Source organism: Microcaecilia unicolor, chromosome 1 (assembly GCF_901765095.1).
Source record: "Microcaecilia unicolor chromosome 1, aMicUni1.1, whole genome shotgun sequence".
NCBI classification, from domain to species: domain Eukaryota; kingdom Metazoa; phylum Chordata; class Amphibia; order Gymnophiona; family Siphonopidae; genus Microcaecilia; species Microcaecilia unicolor.
The window spans coordinates 663,853,444-663,869,038 of record NC_044031.1 but is presented as its reverse complement, the minus strand read 5'-3'; the positions used below and the strand labels follow the sequence as shown (position 1 = coordinate 663,869,038).

The 15,595-nt window shown below is 45.2% G+C and overlaps 1 protein-coding gene across 1 annotated transcript in view; it reads right to left on the bottom strand.

Moving 5' to 3' along the window:
* The window catches only part of PEAK1 (pseudopodium enriched atypical kinase 1), a 393,758-nt gene that overhangs the window by 80,550 nt on the left and 297,613 nt on the right, over nucleotides 1-15,595 (bottom strand). Inside the window, exon 4 of the mRNA XM_030186920.1 lies at nucleotides 7,300-10,551. Coding sequence (XP_030042780.1) covers nucleotides 7,300-10,430 — 3,131 coding nt within the window. The 5' untranslated portion in view covers nucleotides 10,431-10,551. The remainder of the gene's footprint in view (nucleotides 1-7,299; nucleotides 10,552-15,595) is intronic.

The window sequence follows — 15,595 nt, the reverse complement described above, 5'->3', positions numbered from 1 at the left end:
TACGTGCTAGTAAACAGAGCTTTCTACACAGCAGGACTTCCTCCGCCCTTAGCCCCCTGAGAGAGCCAGGACAGTCCAACAACAACTGTTGAGGTGTGCCCTGTACCCTTCTTGACAGCATCAAGGAAAGAAAGGCCACCACCCATTTCCAAAAACATCTTATAATCCCACATTCCCATAAACCATGGTATAGTGTATTATCAGCTAAATTACATTTCATACAGGTAGGCGAACCAATTCCTCCCGCTCTAAACAATTGTACTTGTGAGAAATATGCCCTGTGGATGACTCGAAATGCACATTCTCTGTATCCTGCCCCACTAATTATTTGCGGAATACATTTAAGGTGTGCTATAATATCCCAGGAGGCGAGATCACATCCCACATCCAGTTCCCATCTCCATCTGAGCTGTGTCAAATCCCTGGCTGGTGCCAAGGACCATATTTTCTTCTGGAGGCCAGAGATTGAAGGAGCCTCCTCAGCGGCCTCCTCAAACAGTGTCTGAATTTTCACCCCCAATTTGTAGTTCAGGGACGCCCTAAGGATTGTACATAGTGCTTCAATTGACAGTAGGCAAAAGTGTCTCCCCAGTCTAATGACTCAGAGATCAGCTGTTCCAGTGGTCTAATCACTCCAGTCTGATCTACCACTACCCCCAAGTTATGAAGTCCCCGTCTCACCCAATGTTGGAATACTGGATTCTCAATTCCAGGTAAAAAGTGCGGATTCCCCTGTATAGTTAGCAATTCTGTCACATGCGGGTCTCCACCCAATAATTTCCCCCAAAATCTCCAGGCCCCCTGTAAGGATCCTAACAGCATCGAACCTCTCATTCTTTGTGGCAAAGAAGATCTATCCCCCTGCAAAAGTGAAATCAATTGATAGGGACTAAAGAGTGATTCCTCCAACTCTATAGGTGTGTGATAGTTTGATGAGAATACCCAGTCCCTCACGTGTCGCAATAAACAAGCGAGATTATAATATTTAATATTAGGTAGGCCCAACCCACCCTGATTCCACCCTCCCATTAGCAACTGCTGGCGAATTTTTGCTTTCTTATACGCCCAACAAAACTTCGTTACCATGTGATAGAACACTCTAATATCCTTCATCAGTAATTGCAATGGCAGCGTTTGCATCACATAAAGCCACCTTGGCAAAATAACCATGCGAATTAAACACAGTCGCCCCCGATAGTGATAGTGTCAGAGCTCTCCAGGCCTCCAGTTGCTGTTTGGTCTTAGCTATCAGCCACTGAATATTTATACTGTAGATCCCCCCTGTCCGGGCTGGTAGAAGGATACCTAAATAACGAAACGATTCCTCCACCCATCTTAGTTGGAATTGTCCCGGCCATGCTCTTCGAGTCTCAGCGGTAAGAGCCAACGCTTCAGACTTGTCATAGTTTAATTTAAGGCCAGAATAGGACCCAAATTCTTTAAATATCTCTAAAAGATATGCTAGCGTCTCCCAGGGCTTCGTGAGTATGATTAACAGGTTGTCGGCAAATGCCGCCACCTTAAATTCCTGGTGCTCAAATTTAACTCCTTTAATTGCCGGGCATGTGCATATGTCTCGGATCAGAGGATCCAGATATGGAGCAAAAAGGTGACAATGGGCATCCCTGTCTGGTCCCTCGACAAATTTCAAACTCTTCTGAGTACAGCCCGTTCACCCACATCCTGGCTCGAGGCGACGTGTACAATGCAGAGATCGCCCTCTGAAACCAGCCCTGAAACCCATATTTGGCTAAGGTTGTAAATAAATAAGGCCACTCCATACGATCAAATGCCTTTTCGGCGTCGAAACTAATCATTATAGCCGATTCTTGAGTGGTTTCCAATCTCTCTAGTGAAGCCAATATGCTTCTCAGATTACGCGCCACTGAGCGCCCCTGAACAAACCCTACCTGTGCTTCGTGAATGACACTCGGTAACACTCTACTCAACCTATTAGCTAAAATTTTGGCGAATAGTTTTACCTCTTGATTTAGGAGAGAGATCGGCCTATAAGAAGACACCAGAGTGGGATCTCCCTGTTGTTTAGGTAGCACTATAATCTGAGCTAGATTGAGATGTTCTGGTAGCCGGCCAACCTCCACCCACCTGTTAAATGCTTTCGCTATTGACGGAGCTATCGGATCCCCCAGCATCCTATAGAATTCTAATTTGAGACCATCTGGGCCCGGGGCCTTACCCAACTTACTATGTCCAATTGCCCAGCTCACCTCGTCATCAGTTATTGGGGCATTTAACATCCTACGATCTGCTTGTGTAATGCCAGGGAGGGCAATGTTTTCTAAGTATAGCTCCCCACTAAGACCACTCTCCGCCTCTGACTTGTACAGTTGCTTGAAAAATTTTTGGAAGACATCACGTATCTCTCTGTCAGTATGAAGCAATTGCCCCTTATCATTACTAATAGTTAGAATTTGTTTAGAAGTGTGCCTAGGAGCAATTAAACGAGCCAACATCTTGCCCCCCTTGTTACCAAATTTATAAAGATGAAATTTATAATACGTATGGGATTTAACTGCACGTTCGTGTATCAATGAGTTCAAAGCGCATTGGGCAGCTACTATATCTTGTCGAACCCTTGGTATCGGGTTCACACTAAATTGTTTCCTCAAACCCAGCAATTGTTTTTCCAATCGAAGGATTTCCCTATCTCTAGCTCTCTTGTGGTGACTAACATAGTTTATTATGTCCCCTCTTAGAATGGCCTTTGCCGCTTCCCAGAAGTGTGGCATCTACATTTGGTGCTGCATTAAAATGTGAGTATTCACCCCATTTGGTTAACAAATATTCCCGAAAATGCACATCCTTGTAAAGGTAGCTAGGGAAAGACCACCCCCCTTTTGCCTCCTTCTGGCCCCCGCCATTCCATGTCATCCAGACTGCGGCGTGGTCAGAGATCACACAGGGACCAATCTCGACTTCCCCTATATCTGAAAAGGCTGTTCTAGAGGTCAACAAATAATCAATCCTGGAAGAAGTATTGTGTGCTCTGGACTGATGTGTATATTCCCTATCAAGAGGGTGCAAGGTCCTCCACACATAAATAAGGTCTAATAATGAACAAAAATCAGGCAATCCCTTCGCGTGTTTTCTAGTCCCTGGTCCAGTCGGAGGATTAGATTTATCTAAAGTGGGGTCCCAAGCCGTGTTAAAATCACCTCCTAGCACCAAGGGGGTGGGTGCCACATTCGTTAGAATCGTCCCCAATTTCTTATAAAATTGGAGGTCGAGCTGATTTGGGGCATAAATGCTACCGAGCCTCACCTGTTGCCTTGCCACTGTAGCTGTTCCAAAGACAAAGCGCCCCTCAGGGTCTTGCACTATGTTAGTAAGCTGTGTAGCCACCCCCTTTCGAATGAGTATTGCCACACCACCCTTTCGACCCATGGCTGCTGAAGCCACACATTCTCCCACCCACCACCTCGCTAGCTTAGCATGTTCTTGTCCAGACAGATGTGTTTCCTGGAGGAATACTATATCCGCTCTAATGCGCTGTAAATACTGTAAAATTTTTGATCTTTTTATTGGGGAGTGTATACCCCCCACGTTCCAGTAACAATCTTAAGCATCCCTCTCACAGTGTTTAAGAGTATTAAGCCAGATGAATCTTTTATCTAACATGAGGAGCCAGCCCAGCCTCCGGCCCCTCTTCCACAAACCACTGATGTTTCCCTCGTGTCTCTTGTCACTCCTTAACTTCCAGTAATAGAACAAAATTTTCCTTGTCTCATCTTTACAGTCTAAACCCCAGTCTACTCCTACTTCTTTCCATTCATGCCCCGAAGCTAACTTCCTTATTATACCTTCCTTTACACTCCCACCCTCCCAATCCCATCCCCCCACCCAAATCCCCTCCAGAATCCCCCCTTTTCCCCCTCCTATCCCTATGGGATACAGGTCACTTCGAACGCCCCTCCTCTACCCCCTGATAGTCAACTAATCAAATTTTTCATGCAACCGCCCCCCATCCACCAATCATCAGCCAATGACCCCCTTGCCATTATTACCCAGAAAACCAGGACAGCCTCTGCCAACCACTATTTTCACTCCCTTATTTTTCCATTTCACCCCATTCTGGGAACCAAAAACATTGCTAACAACATTATTTACTCTAAACAGTGAACATAACAAATAGAAACACAACATATTTCAAATGTACTTGGTCTCTCTTACTACTGCTTTAGATCTTATAAGCAACCAGTCACTTGATATCAAATGTTCCTGAGTTGATGAGCCGTTTCAGCTGGGAGCCAGAAAACTGCATGGAAGATGGGTTTCTCTCTCTTGAAGTTCTGGTTACTTCCCCAGCCACCGACCTTTTTCTGCAGCAGCAAACCCTCTCAAAATGTTGCTATAGATCAATTCACCAATCCACTCTGCTGCAACATATACAAATCTGCATTGTTTCACTGCCGCTTCGCTAAACGTTTGACTACTGATTATAGGCATCAATTTAAGCTTAACAACTCTTTTCAGCTTGCTCCAGGTGTCTCCAAATCTTTTATAAAGGCATGGGCTTCTTCTGCTGTAGTGTAAAACTTTGTCTCCAACTTGTGCACTATGCGCAGCTTCGCTGGATATAATAAAGCAAACGGAATTTTGCGCTGCACTAGTTCAGAACAAACAGGTGAGAACTGCTTTCTCCTAGCAGCAACTCCGGCTGAATAATCTTGAAAGCAGAGTATTTTCTGGTTTCCAACACGCAGTTCTCTCCCGCCTCTCAGCGCCTGCAGAATAGCCGTTTTATGTGCAAAATTTAGTACATGACAAATAATCACCCTGGGTCTTGTTGCAATAGTTTGTTTTGGTCCCAGCCGATGTGCCCTCTCGATTTTTAAAGGGCCCAGCTCCTGCGGAAGGTCCAGTTCTTTAGTGAGCCAATTTTCCAAATAGCTTCTCAGATCACGGTCTCCTCGATCTTCTGCTACGCCTACCAAGCGAAGATTGTTGCGTCTCGACCTGTTCTCGAGATCTTCAATTTTGTCGGCGTATTGGGATAATTGTTTTTCCATCTCACTATGGCTGGCCTCCATTTTAGCCACGCGGCCTTCTATATCGTTTGTCCGCTGTTGGTAGGACGCCATGTCTTCCTTAATTTGCGCGACATTATTATGCAGTGTTTCCAGTTTCGATTCCAGCGAACCCAGCTTGTTTTCTAATATTGTTTCCAGTGCATTAGTGACCTCCACAACTATTTCAGCCGTTCACATCGAGCTGACCTGGGAGGAAGACGGACTAGCCGGGGCCGCCATCTTGTCATCTGTCGGCCGGTTTTTCTCGTCTTTTCTGAGCGTTTTCGCCGCCACTGAGTCTCGCCGCCAGGTCTGGCTGATCTTAAAGCTTCCCTCCAGGTTATCCTGGTAGAATGGGTCGGGGGTCGCACGAATTTCTGCTGTTTATCCGCAAGGTTCTCGAGGAGTTGGCAGGAGCGAAGTAACTAACGTCCGCTCCTGTGCATAGCGTCACGTGACCTCGGTAAAACTAAAATTAAAATACAACCCAGTGATTGTAACATTGGAACAAAAAAGAAAAGCTGTAGCATGTTGCGGCTTTCATACATGCACATAAAACCAATAAAGCCCCTGGGGTGTAAAAGTTGCCAGGGAACACACTGGAGGCGTGTTCACAGCGCATGCGACTCTGCCCTCTTTCCTACAGTAGAATGGGCTTGACTGCACTGGCCTGTAGGAGGGAAAAGAGTTCTTTGGTAAGCAATTTCTGATGTTCAGAGCTTCACTTTCATGCTCTCAGTGGGCAATTTAGAAAAACGGACTCGAACTGCATAGAGTAAGTTTTTCAGACTATTTTGAGAACCCACTGGTCTGATGTTATAAGGAGTCATCTTGGTGCAAAAAGCTTTAGTTACAAATATAGTTATTTGACTTATAGCCCGCTAATACCTGAAGTAATAAGTAGTAGTAATACCTCCTACTGGAAGGCTGTCCAGGGTGGCTACGGGGAATAAAGCTATGCTCTGCTGGAGACAATCAAAACCCCATCTCTGGTTTTGACTATGGAGCTGGATGGGACTTTTGGGCCCTCAGCTGTCTAGTACAAGAGCAAGATCCCTGAGTTGACTGAGAGGGGTGGGAGGGTGGAGGATACTTATGACTACGAAAGTAATAGGATTTCTACTGCCCTCTGCTGTAAAACCTCCTAGAAGAGAATGCTGGGTCAGAAGTGGGACTGGAGAGAGTTTTAAGAGGACTGGGTGCTGCTTGAAGAGGGTAGCAGCTTCCTGCATATTAAAACCTAAGAGTTCTCTCCCCAGTATGGCATGTCAGCTGATTCAAGAGCACCTTCCAAATTACAAACACCAATGTGGTAATTAGCCCTGGTGGAAGAAAGGATCTTGCCTGAGTTGCAGTCAGCAGAGCTCCAAGAATGCGCACTGGAATACAAAATCAGCTCACTGGAATACATTTGCATAGGATTCTCATTGGTTGCTACTGCAAACAGTAAAAAGCATGCAGAACCCCTTAGTGTATTTCTCACTGAATACTGTGCTCGCTAAACCGGCTAGAACAAGTCAATATCGCTCATTGCTGGTACGGTTGGTTTTGTGCATCTGACCCTCTGTGGCTAAACTATAAAATCCATTCTTTGACTGTGACATCTAATTATTAGATACGGTAACACAAGTTTCATTTTAGCATTCTTCCAAAACAATGGAATATTTGGGTACCGCTCCATTCAAACTGTGCTAAACCTCTTTCCTCTAGGGCTGACATATACGTACATACACAGGAGTTGGAAAGAATTTCATGAACAATGTTCTGCATGCTTTTCTGATTTATTTTTTTTTTCAGCTCAAAAGAATACAGACCAGGATGGGTGCATGGCCCCTCATATGTGGAAGCAGGAACTTGCATCAGAGGGTTGGCTGTGGGGCCAGCATGAGCAGTGTATATCAGTCAGTACTCTCTAGTGGTGAAGATCTGCTATTTAAAAGGTATGCCCGGGGGGGGGGGGGGGGGGGGGGGGGATTGAGTGACCATATGGCATGCAGGCGGGCAGGAGAGGAAGAGACTGAATCAAATGAGGGCAGGTTCTTTTGCCCACCCACCTTGGGCCCAGACTCATCCAAAATTGGGTGTCTGGCTATGCAAGGAGGGTTTCCTGTCCTTTTGTTATGGATATGATTAGCCATTTTGATTAGACCCTATTAAATGATATATTGACACGTTTTTAAAATCCCTCTATAATTTAGAAAAAAAAATAGTAGACGGTAAACAAAACAAATCAAGTATTGTAAAACAGGAAACAGATTAAGTGATTTACCTGATCATTTTCTTGGGAGTCCGAGGTGGTGAAGAATGGCTTAAATTCTGTTGCTCCAACTCTTCTGCAGATTTCAGGTTAGTTACTGCTTTTTCCAACACTTTTCCAACCAGAGCATCACTGCCAACTTTGCTAGTCTCTCCACTCGGTTCAGTCACTGCAGACTCACATCTGTACACGAACACAATGGATGGCTTCTCACTGGCTTCTGTTTTGGTTTCACTAAACCAATGGTGACGTTGTACTGGGGGTGGAGGAAGCATATGGATCACAGTCCCATCTAGCCCTACCAGTTTACCCTTTTCTCGTGCTCTTTCCCTTTCTTCATCATCATCAGTCTTCCTGCGACGAAAGAAGCTCTTGAAGGATATCCAGCGTTTAGGTTTGGCATCAGTTACCCGCCGGGTTTCTGAATGCAGGACTGACTCTGCCTCTGTTGACCGAGTGGGATTGGTAGGTTTTGCCCAATTGCTAAAATGTTTTTGCAACATGTTACTAGCATGGTATGGTGAGGATGTAGAACGAGGTGGGGGAAAAGGAGGTGCCTGTTCGGATTTGGGGCTTGTGGTAGAATTACAGATGCCTGTATCTGGCTTTGCGGAGTGAATAGTAACTGTTTTTGATGAAAATGTCTCCTTCTGTGCATTAGTAGAACATTCTATGGGTTTTTGGGTCTCTGCTCCTCCAACGGACTGTGATGAAAAAAGAGATTTGGGACGTATCAGAGTATTCTTAGTGGTATCTATGTCTGGGGGTAGGGAATACAGTTCCTCTACACTGCAGGCTTTGGTGCTAGACTTAGGAGTTGTTGGAGGAGACTGCGGAGGTTGGATTGAAGCCACTATCTGAGAAAGTACTGTGTGTGCATTCTCCCTATTATTACTACATGAAATTGAAGGTTCTTTTATGTCATCTATCTTTACAGATGATTCTGGAGTAGTTTTGGGGACTCCTATTGGGGAATTGTGGCTAGAACTCAGACTCCTCTGTGGTGAGGTCTGACTTCTACTCAGACAACTATTTAATTCTTGAACCTTTTGAGCTACAGATCCTAGTTTGCGTTCTGGGCTGCTGGTGACCCCTTTGGCCTGGGCAAACTCTGCAAGTTTGGTAGGGGTAATATTAGACTCTTTGTTTTCAGTCTCTATTTCTTCATAGGTGTGGCTTATAACACTGCTAGTTTTTTCTTTGATAGACAACTCTCCACTGGTCCCTAAGAAACTCTTGTAGATGGCCAGATTATCATATGCATTTGGATTTATTACAATTGGTACTTTGATAGCATTTTTTGAACTCTTTGCATATGCAGGTTCATCATGAATGATAATTGGGAAAGGTGGCATACCAGCATTGTTGTAGCTGTTGAACTTTATCTCGGACAAGTTTGGTGACTTTACTGGGATGGTTTTCGAAGAAATGTTTGTAGGTGAAGTTGGAGCAGATTTATGGCTGCTCTTTCTTGGAGGAACCACAGGTCCTAAATTGTTAGTCATTAATTCAACCCTGGGTATCTTTTGTCGTGGACTGGTACTAGAGGTCCATACTTCCTGATATCGAATAACACTGGACTTCTTTAGATCAGTATTGACTTGTCCAAAGGCTATTGATTTAACTGGTGTTCCTGGAGTGCTTGGAGTAGTTGATGTGCTTTTTGATTTTGAATTCTCTGTTTGATCCTCCCGGCATTCATTAATCATGGCTGCTGACACATCTACTACAGTATAGGGCCTGCACACTGGCTGGTCTAAATTCACTACCCTATACGGAATGGGCTGTTCATCAACAGGCACAATGCTCACAGTCACTGTTTGCCCACCCATATCAGTAGAAGTTTTGTTCCTAGCTTGATTCTCAGTATGTACAGCAATCTTTCCATCTTTCTCCTCCAATCTCAGTGCAAGCACTGCCTTATGTGCTTCCAGAGTCTTTGGAGTACTTCCACAAATCTTTGAAGCATCTTTTTCCTGCCGATCACTACTCAAACTCTCATAATCTGGCTCTATTACTATCTCATCTTTAGGAGTGCCTGGAGAAAGCCCTCCATTGCACAATTTCTGGGATGAGCTGCTGGCTGTACCAGAACGAGATGACTCAGTAACAGAAGAGTCTGGGGATGTAGAATCTGAAGAAACTATACTCTGCATGCTTTCTTGGCAATAGGGTATTACATTATCCTCTCCATAACCATTTAAAATCTCATCATAACTATCATCATAATCTACTGCACAAATCCTTTGAAGAGATTTGTTCCTTAATGGCACAGTGTTCCACTTTTTGTCTACACAAAACCTCACAGGAGACAGGGTATTGGCCCTGAAGTTAGCAAAGCGAGGCTGCCCCTTCATACGAATCTCCATAGCCAACAGTTCTTCATCGCTTTCATCCCAACTTTCATGCTCCTCCTGCATGCTGCTGAAAGCATCATCCTCACTTTCATCGCCACTACAAAATTCTGGGTAACAGAAACGTCCACCTTCATTACTAATAACCTCTGTGCTACCACTCATAACAACATGCTTTTCATGATTATCCTTCATCCCAGCCACCATGCAACTTGGAAGAATCTGCCGTTCCAATGACCGCTTGTAGCAATTGTTGATTCTTCCCAAGAAGGATTCTCTAGCATTCATTTCATTTCCTGTTAACTGTGGTGTGGTATCCAAACCTGCAATTTCTTTCAGTACTTCAGTTAATCCATTATTTTTGTTAGTGGGCATCTTTCCTACATTGTCATTATTGCCATAAGGCCTATGTATGTGGCTATATCCTTCAATCTCATCTTCATTATTATTGTTAAGTGGTTTCTTATTAAAAATAGTTCTATTCCGGTTCCATCCAACAGTGACCTGCTTGTTTTCAGAGTGCTCAAGAGAGCTGATCTCACCACAGACACCCTGTCCATCGATGACCATCATGGTAGGTTTCACGGCAATGGTTGGTTTCTTTGCTACAGGGGGACGGAAGCTGCCTGTATTCCTGACACGGTGGTTGGCATTGGTTTTTACACTGCCATGGGAAAGGCGATCCTTCTCAGAGGGTGGAGGCAGTTCATGCAAGCTTTTGGGTTTGAAGCAGTTCTTGCATTCGCCAGGTTTCCAGACGTGCTCAGTGAAGGTGTTGCACGCTGACATTTTTTCAGAGCACTATGCAATATGATACCCACGGTTCAAAGCATTGTAGAAGCTTGGTCCACTAGTTGTGTCTTCTGTGCAACACTCGGTTTAAAGCTGGTCTTCTATATGGAGAATCAACCTTCAAAGACATAAAAGAAGAAGAAATAAAGATCAGATATGGCAAGAGAAATAATATCCAACAACAAATGAATGAGTGGATTTATCTTCTTTTTATATCTTTTCTCTGACAGATATGCAGATTGAGTTACTGTATTTGGCAAACTGTTAACTTGCAAGCTCTACTAATCTGTGTTTTTCTAATACTATATAGTAAAACAGTTTTGTATTTAATTCAAATTAAGGAACGATTAGAACATCTATGAATTTTTCTTAGCCCAGTTTGTAGATCATTGCTGAAATAAAAAAAAACTGCCAAACAGCAGAACTGGCTAATAATAATAATAATAATAGTTCTCATGTTTTTCTTTCTTTATAGGTAAGTGTTCTTACAAAGAATCTTCTACCATAATATAACTGACAGTTGCTTTCATTTATAATGCAACTAGAATAAGAGGCAAATAAGATTTTTTCAGCAAGCTTTTTCTTCTTGAATTACTTTGGGGCTCATTTTCAAAGCACGTAGACTTAAAAGCTTCATAGGTTACTAAGTAACTTTGTAAGTCCAAGTGCTTTGAAAATATGTCTCTAATTTGTTCCCAGAATTAAAAAAAAAACAACAGCAAAAAAAACACTATGCTGCTCAGAAACACTATAAACAGAGGCTAGAAGAGTTGCTAGTTGAAAGGCGTCACAAGGGCTATCACTATAATTTGAACTTCAACATAGTTGTCTTAGCCAAAACATTACTAATTTATTTGCAAAGCATGTGTTTACATACTGATAGTTTAACGCAGCAAAACAGATGACTAGTTCTACTGCCATTATTATTATTTTTTGTTGTCTCATCACTCTGACTGCATAACTACATTTAGTGTTTGTAATTTAACTTGCAGTTCACTAGTTAGTTGTTTTTAAATATCCTACTGTTCCAAAACTCTTTCCAAAGTATCAAGTGCAAACAGAGGAGACATGGACATTGCTGTGCAAATCAGTCTACAAAATTTGTTATGAGAACAAAACAAGGAATGCCACTAGCATTATCACTTAAAACAGCACTCTTTTAGATGAAAAGTTTTTATTATTAACTAGTACATGAATACAGTTTGCCTGAAAAAAAACTTGTAACACTCAGGTTGGTATGTGAGAAAATAGGGGTGTGTGTGTCCATTGAGCTTCCTTGCTCTGGACCTTTACCTTCCCCCCTTTACATACTGTTAAGCTCCTTGCAAGTGTTTTGCTGGCTTTTGTGATGTTATACAGTTTCTGACAGCCTGAAAACTTTTCTATTCATCAGTGAGGACTGAAGAGATCAAGGGCTAGATGCACTAAACAATCGTTAGAGCCCTTCCCTTACCGATTCCCTTAGCGAATCGGTAAGGAACGGGCATGCATCAAGGAATAGGAATGCAAATGAGCTGCTCGTTGTAGCTCACTTGCATTCTCTATTCCATCGTTAAACAGTCGGCCGGTCGAACATGCGCAGAGCAGCCAAGCGTTATGCTGGCTGATTTGCGCATGCCAAGGACGTTCTTTATGGACGTCCTTCGCACCCCCCCCCCCCGAGATCGTCGCCGCTCGAGATCGCCGCCCATCCCCCTGCATTGAAATGACAGCTTTCCGCAGCCCCGGCCTCCCCGACATCCGAGGCCCCCCCCCGCTGCCCCCCTTGAGGTCGTCGCTGCCGCCGCTCCCCCCTCCACCCACCTCCCTCCGTCTGCCACCGGGCCGGGCCCTCACAGCACCTCTCACCTCCGTGTGAAGGCGCTGCAGCAGGCAACAGCTGATCGCCTCCCTTCGGACTTCCCTCCTTTCCTCCCTGGAGATGAGGGTGGGCCAGGGAGGAAAGGCGGGTGGAGGGGGGAGCGGTGGTGGCGACGACCTCAAGGGGGGCAGCGGGGGCGGTGCCTCGGATGGCAGGGAGGCTGGGGCTGTGGGAAGCTGTCATTTCAATGCAGGGGGGATGGGTGGTGATCTTGAGCGGCGGCGATCTCGGGGGGGGGGGGGGGGGCGAAGGACGTCCATAAAGGACGTCCATAGGCTCAGCTAGTCTTTTTTTTTTTAATATATTGAGAAGGACGACCTCGGGGGGGGGGGGGGGGGGGGGGGGGGGGCTGAGCTAAACATGCTGTTAGACTTCCAGGTCGAGCACTTTTTTCCCCGATTTTTTTTGTAACATTTCAATCCCGCGCAGCCCCAACGACAGGTACAGACCTCTCGTTAGATTTTACAGCGTTAAGGCAATCGGAAAAGGTTAGTGCATCTCATTACAATGGGGTTTCTACACAATTTGCTCATCTGCATTCCGTTTTCACTAGCTGCTACCATCGTCGGAAAATGGCCTTTAGTGCATGCCGGGGTTTACTACTTGCTCGTTATTTGCTCGTTAAGTTTAGTGCATCTGGCCCTAAGTCTTCTGCCTAAATTGAACTGCCTGCTCCTCCAGAAGCTGTAAAGATGGTAGGATTGGCAAATGTTAATATTATGTTACTGGTTAGAAAGGTAGTGCTCCATATTATGATTGATTCTATGAAGCCAGCCCCAAGAGATGTGGCTAAATGCACCAGAAATCTTCAGCATAGTCTTGGAAAGCAGCAGGTCATATAAGTCAAATCCTGTCAAGCTCTGCATAGCATCCTGTAGACAGACCACTACTGAAATTTCTCTTGGTACTGTTAATTATAATACCAACTCAATTAGGTTACATTAGCAATAGAATCCTTTTTCCTTTTCTTGTTCCTTAAGTACAAGATAGATTATTTTTCCAGTTCACTGGATCTTCTTTTCCATAGCAAAGTATTTAGTTTGTTCACACTGCAGCTGATCAATGACCTGCAGAATCGAGTCACAGGGTAATTCCATTATGATTTGGCATTTGGTCTGTAGGTGTATTTTCCACAAATTGTGGTTCTAACAGGTTTTGTATGCATTGCAGTTATCCTTGAAATCTCCAAGATATAGCTTATTAGCCAGCATATTTGTCTAGAGGCAAACAGGAGACTGCTATCATAGGGGCAAGAGCAAGGATGTGGGCAAGGTGACCAACAAATTAAACCTTGGTGGGTATAGCGAAAGCTACATACCTGTAGAAGGTATTCTCCGAGGACAGCAGGCTGATTGTTCTCACTGATGGGTGACGTCCACGGCAGCCCCTCCAATCGGAGATCTTCATTAGCAACAGCGTTTGCTAGCCCTCGCGTGCACATGCGCGACCGTCTTCCCGCCCGAACGCAAGCGTGCTCGTCAGTCCAGTAAATAGCAAAGACAAGGGAAGACAACTCCAAAGGGAAGGCAGGCGGGTTGGAGAGAACAATCAGCCTGCTGTCCTCGGAGAATAACTTCTACAGGTATGTAGCTTTCGCTTTCTCCGAGGACAAGCAGGCTGCTTGTTCTCACTGATGGGGTATCCCTAGCCCCCAGGCTCTCTCAAAACAACAAACATTGGTCAATTGGGCCTCGCAACGGCGAGGACATAACTGAGATTGACCTAACTTCTTCAACTAACAGAGTGCAGCCTGGAACAGAATAAAAATGGGCCTAGGGGGGTGGAGTTGGATTCTAAACCCCGAACACATTCTGCAGCACTGACTGGCCGAACCGACTGTCGTGTCGGGTATCCTGCTGAAGGCAGTAATGAGATGTGAATGTGTGGACAGATGACCACGTCGCAGCCTTGCAAATCTCTTCTATAGTGGCTGACTTCAAGTGGGCCACTGACGCTGCCATGGCTCTAACACTATGAGCTGTGACATGACCCTCAAGAGTCAGCCCAGCCTGGGTGTAAGCGAAGGAAATGCAATCTGCTAGCCAATTGGATATGGTGCGTTTCCCGACAGCCAATCCCCTTCTGTTAGGATCAAAAGAAACAAACAATTGGGTGGACTGTCTGTGGGGCTGTGTCCGCTCCAGATAGAAGGCAATGCTCGTTTGCAGTCCAATGTGTGCAGCTGGCGTTCAGCAGGGCGGGTATGAGGACGGGGAAAGAATGTTGGCAAGACAATTGACTGGTTCTGATGGAACTCCGACACCACCTTCGGCAAGAACCTAGGGTGAGTACGGAGGACTACTCTGTTATGATGAAATTTGGCATAAGGAGCATGAGCTACCAAGGCTTGAAGCTCACTGATTCTGCGAGCTGAAGTAACTGCCACCAAGAAAATGACCTTCCAGGTCAAGTACTTCAGGTGGCATGAATTCAGTGGCTCGAAAGGAGGTTTCATCAGCTGGGTGACGACATTGAGATCCCATGACACTGTAGGAGGTTTGATGGAGGGCTTTGACAACAGCAAACCTCTCATGAAGCGAACAACTAAAGGCTGTCCCGAGATCGGCTTACCTTCCACACGGTAATGGTATGCACTAATCGCACTAAGATGAACTCTTGCAGAGTTGGTCTTAAGACCAGACTCAGACAATTGCAGAAGGTATTCAAGCAGGGTCTGTGTAGGACACGAGCAAGGATCTAGGGCCTTGCTGTCACACCAGACGGCAAACCTCCGCCATAGAAAGAAGTAACTCTTTTTAGTGGAATCTTTCCTGGAAGCAAGCAAGACCCGGGAGACACCCTTGGAGAGACCCAAGGAGGCAAAATCTACGCTCTCAACATCCAGGCCATGAGAGCCAGAGACCGGAGGTTGGAATGCAGAAGCGCCCCCTCGTTCTGAGTAATGAGGGTCAGAAAACACTCCAATTTCGACGGTTCTTCAGAGGACAACTCCAGAAGAAGAGGGAACCAGATCTGACGCGGCCAGAAAGGTGCGATCAGAATCATCATGCCTCGGTCTTGCCTGAGTTTCAGCAAAGTCTTCCCCATCAAAGGTATGGGAGGATAAGCATACAGGAGGCCTTCCCCCCAATCCAGGAGAAAGGCATCCGACGCTAGTCTTCCGTGGGCCTGAAGTCTGGAACAGAACTGGGGGACCTTGTGGTTGGCTCGGGTAGCAAAGAGATCCGCCAAGGGGGTGCCCCACGCTTGGAAGATCTCGTGTACCACTTTGGAATTGAGCGACCACTCGTGAGGTTGCATGATCCTGCTCAATCTGTCGACCAGACTGTTGTTTACACCT